This window comes from Notothenia coriiceps, unplaced genomic scaffold (assembly GCF_000735185.1).
Source record: "Notothenia coriiceps isolate Sejong01 unplaced genomic scaffold, NC01 NC01_scaffold00005042, whole genome shotgun sequence".
Classification (NCBI taxonomy): Eukaryota; Metazoa; Chordata; class Actinopteri; order Perciformes; family Nototheniidae; genus Notothenia; species Notothenia coriiceps.
Window position 1 is genome coordinate 1 of NW_011337743.1, and position 2,432 is coordinate 2,432.

The window sequence follows — 2,432 nt, forward strand, 5'->3', positions numbered from 1 at the left end:
CATTATTAAAGATTTATTTTTATTTGAACCTCCTTTCCTTTCTCTTTCTCGATCCTCCTTAGCAACAGTCATTACAGTCTTTGACAGCGGTCTGTCTGTACTACTGGATTAACAACGTGTCACATGTTCTGAATTGACCAATCAGAACTTTATTTAGCCTCCATATTGTTTATGGTTGAATGTGGGCTGCGAACAATTTTTAGATTCTTAAGTGGGCCTTGAGATGAAAAAGGTTAGGAACCGCTGAGGAACAGGAAGTGATACCTTTGATTTTAGAGTCGCTCTTCTGTCTCCACTGAGGCAGCAAGGCGCTGATGTGACGATGGCCTCGATCCCAAAAGTGCTGGACGGCCAGAGCGATCCCTCGACAGGAGAAGAAGTGACCCAACCCGTGACTGGAAACACAATATGTAGAGTTAAACAGAGCTAGACTTCTAGGAAGTTAAATGGTTCAGATCAATTATTTCCTACCTCATCGCCACATTGCTCCCGTCGATGACGATCGTCCTCACGTTTGGGTCACCAGGTTGGTCTTTTAGCTTCAGATCGAAGGGCATCTGAAGGCCTTCCAGGAAACGCTGCTCCCCCGTCACCACGACGGAGGAAGCGGCCATGAAGCCTTGCTTTTCCCTCGCTTTGGCGGGAGGCAAATCATAGATTGTGAAGATGGGTTTTTGAGGTTTTAAGGGTTTGAAGGAATTGGGCTTTGAGTTGAGGACAGGTTCTTGGGCTGGATGCTTTTGTCTCGACGTTGATGGATTCTGCCATAAGTTGTTTCGACCATGTTGTATGTTGGATTGGTTAAAGGTGGGTGGACGATCAAAAGATGGAGGATATGTGGGCATGGGTGGCCCTTTGACTTCAGGAATGCAGACTTGATACGGCGAGTTTATGTGTTTATAGAATATGAACTCGGCTTCAGGTGATTTCGGCACTTCTCCCCATCCTTTATCATCAGATTTTCTTTTACCTGCAGGCATAAAAAGCTCCATTTCCTTTGCTTTGTCCTCAGATGGTGGCACTTTTGGTTCTTCTTTCTCTATCACCACATCGTCCATCTCTCTTGGTACTTTACCAAAGGCAACCAACTCTTTGCTCTCCTCTCTCTGCAGCTCCAGGATCAGCTGGTGAGTGGATCCATCCGGCAACATGTTGTAGAGTTTGGTCACTTTCTGCTCCATGTACCCACAGCTGGCTGCCGCTTTCTTCACCACCCCTAGAACAAAGTCTTCCTTGTGCCCTATCTCCTTGGGTTGATCTCTTCCCGTTGCTCCAGCTTCCATGAACTCGGAACTACTCATCAACACATCTCCTCCCGATACTTCCATTTCTTCTTCTTCTTCTTCTCTGTGCTCTGTCTCGCAAGGTCGGTTCCTCTCGCTTCGGTTCGACTCATCGCCGTCTTGAGTTTTCTTCCCCTCCTCACGGTCACTGCGATTCTGCTCCTGTTGAACAACGTCTAGTATCTGCGACGCCTCTTTAAGTCCCGTTCGGGCAAGGACTCTCTTAACTATCTCCTCTGTGTACCCCATAGCTGTGAAGAACTTTAAAAGAAGCAAGAACTCTTTGTTTCCCACTGACAACAGCACTTCTTGTTCTTCATCTTCCCCTCGTACGTCTATCACCTCTGTACTTATTGATGCTGCTTCGCTTTGTCTGACAACCTCTTGTAGAGAAAGCAGAAGTCTTTCGTCAGCACCCTCTGCCAATCCTCGGGACCCTGAAGACAACAACTGGAATGAGGAAGCGGCATAGTCTTTACCAGAAGCTGAAGTCATCCCTTCAACCCAACGATCAGGAGACTCTGGGAGTGTGTACGTAACGGACGAAGGTTTGTCCCATCTAACCCCCGAATCCTCGAGAGATCTAGCCCCAGCGTTTCCATCTGTAAGATCTGGACTAGGGTTTGATCCAAGCCCCGATCCTATTACCAACTCCAGCAGGATCTCCTTCACTAACGCCGGGAGAACCAGAAGATCCAGGATGTGTTTGTCCTCCCAATTCTCCACCAGGCTTTTGAAAGCCCGCCGTGAATCCAGAGTCTCGCCCATGCCTCTGTCTGTAGTCTCTGAGCGTCTGGAATGTGTGCCTTCGTACCGCTCCACCATATCTGTAATGAGGGAGTAGGCTCGAACAACCGGCTCTGCAAGACCGGAGATAAGCAGGAATCCGGTAGAGCCAACCTGGTTTAGATTAAAGAAAAACAGAATGAGTTTTGAGGTAGGTAGGTAGGTAGGTAGGTAGGTAGGTAGGTAGGTAGGTAGGTAGGTAGGTAGGTAGGTAGGTAGGTAGGTAGGTAGGTAGGTAAGTAGGTAGGTAGGTAGGTAGGTAGGTAGGTAGGTAGGTAGGTAGGTAGGTAGGTAGGTAGGTAGGTAGGTAGGTAGGTAGGTAGGTAGGTAGGTAGGTAGGCAGGCAGGCAGGGTACGTAGGTA

General features: G+C 48.1%; 1 protein-coding gene across 1 annotated transcript; it reads right to left on the bottom strand.

The window, feature by feature from the left end:
- Window positions 1-241: 241 nt before the first annotated feature.
- On the bottom strand, window positions 242-2,183 carry khnyn (KH and NYN domain containing; the record flags this gene model as incomplete). Its single annotated transcript, XM_010768057.1, has 2 exons — window positions 242-395; window positions 472-2,183. Coding segments are annotated over 2 exons (1,866 nt in total), but the record flags the coding sequence as incomplete, so codon positions are not given.
- Window positions 2,184-2,432: the final 249 nt, after the last annotated feature.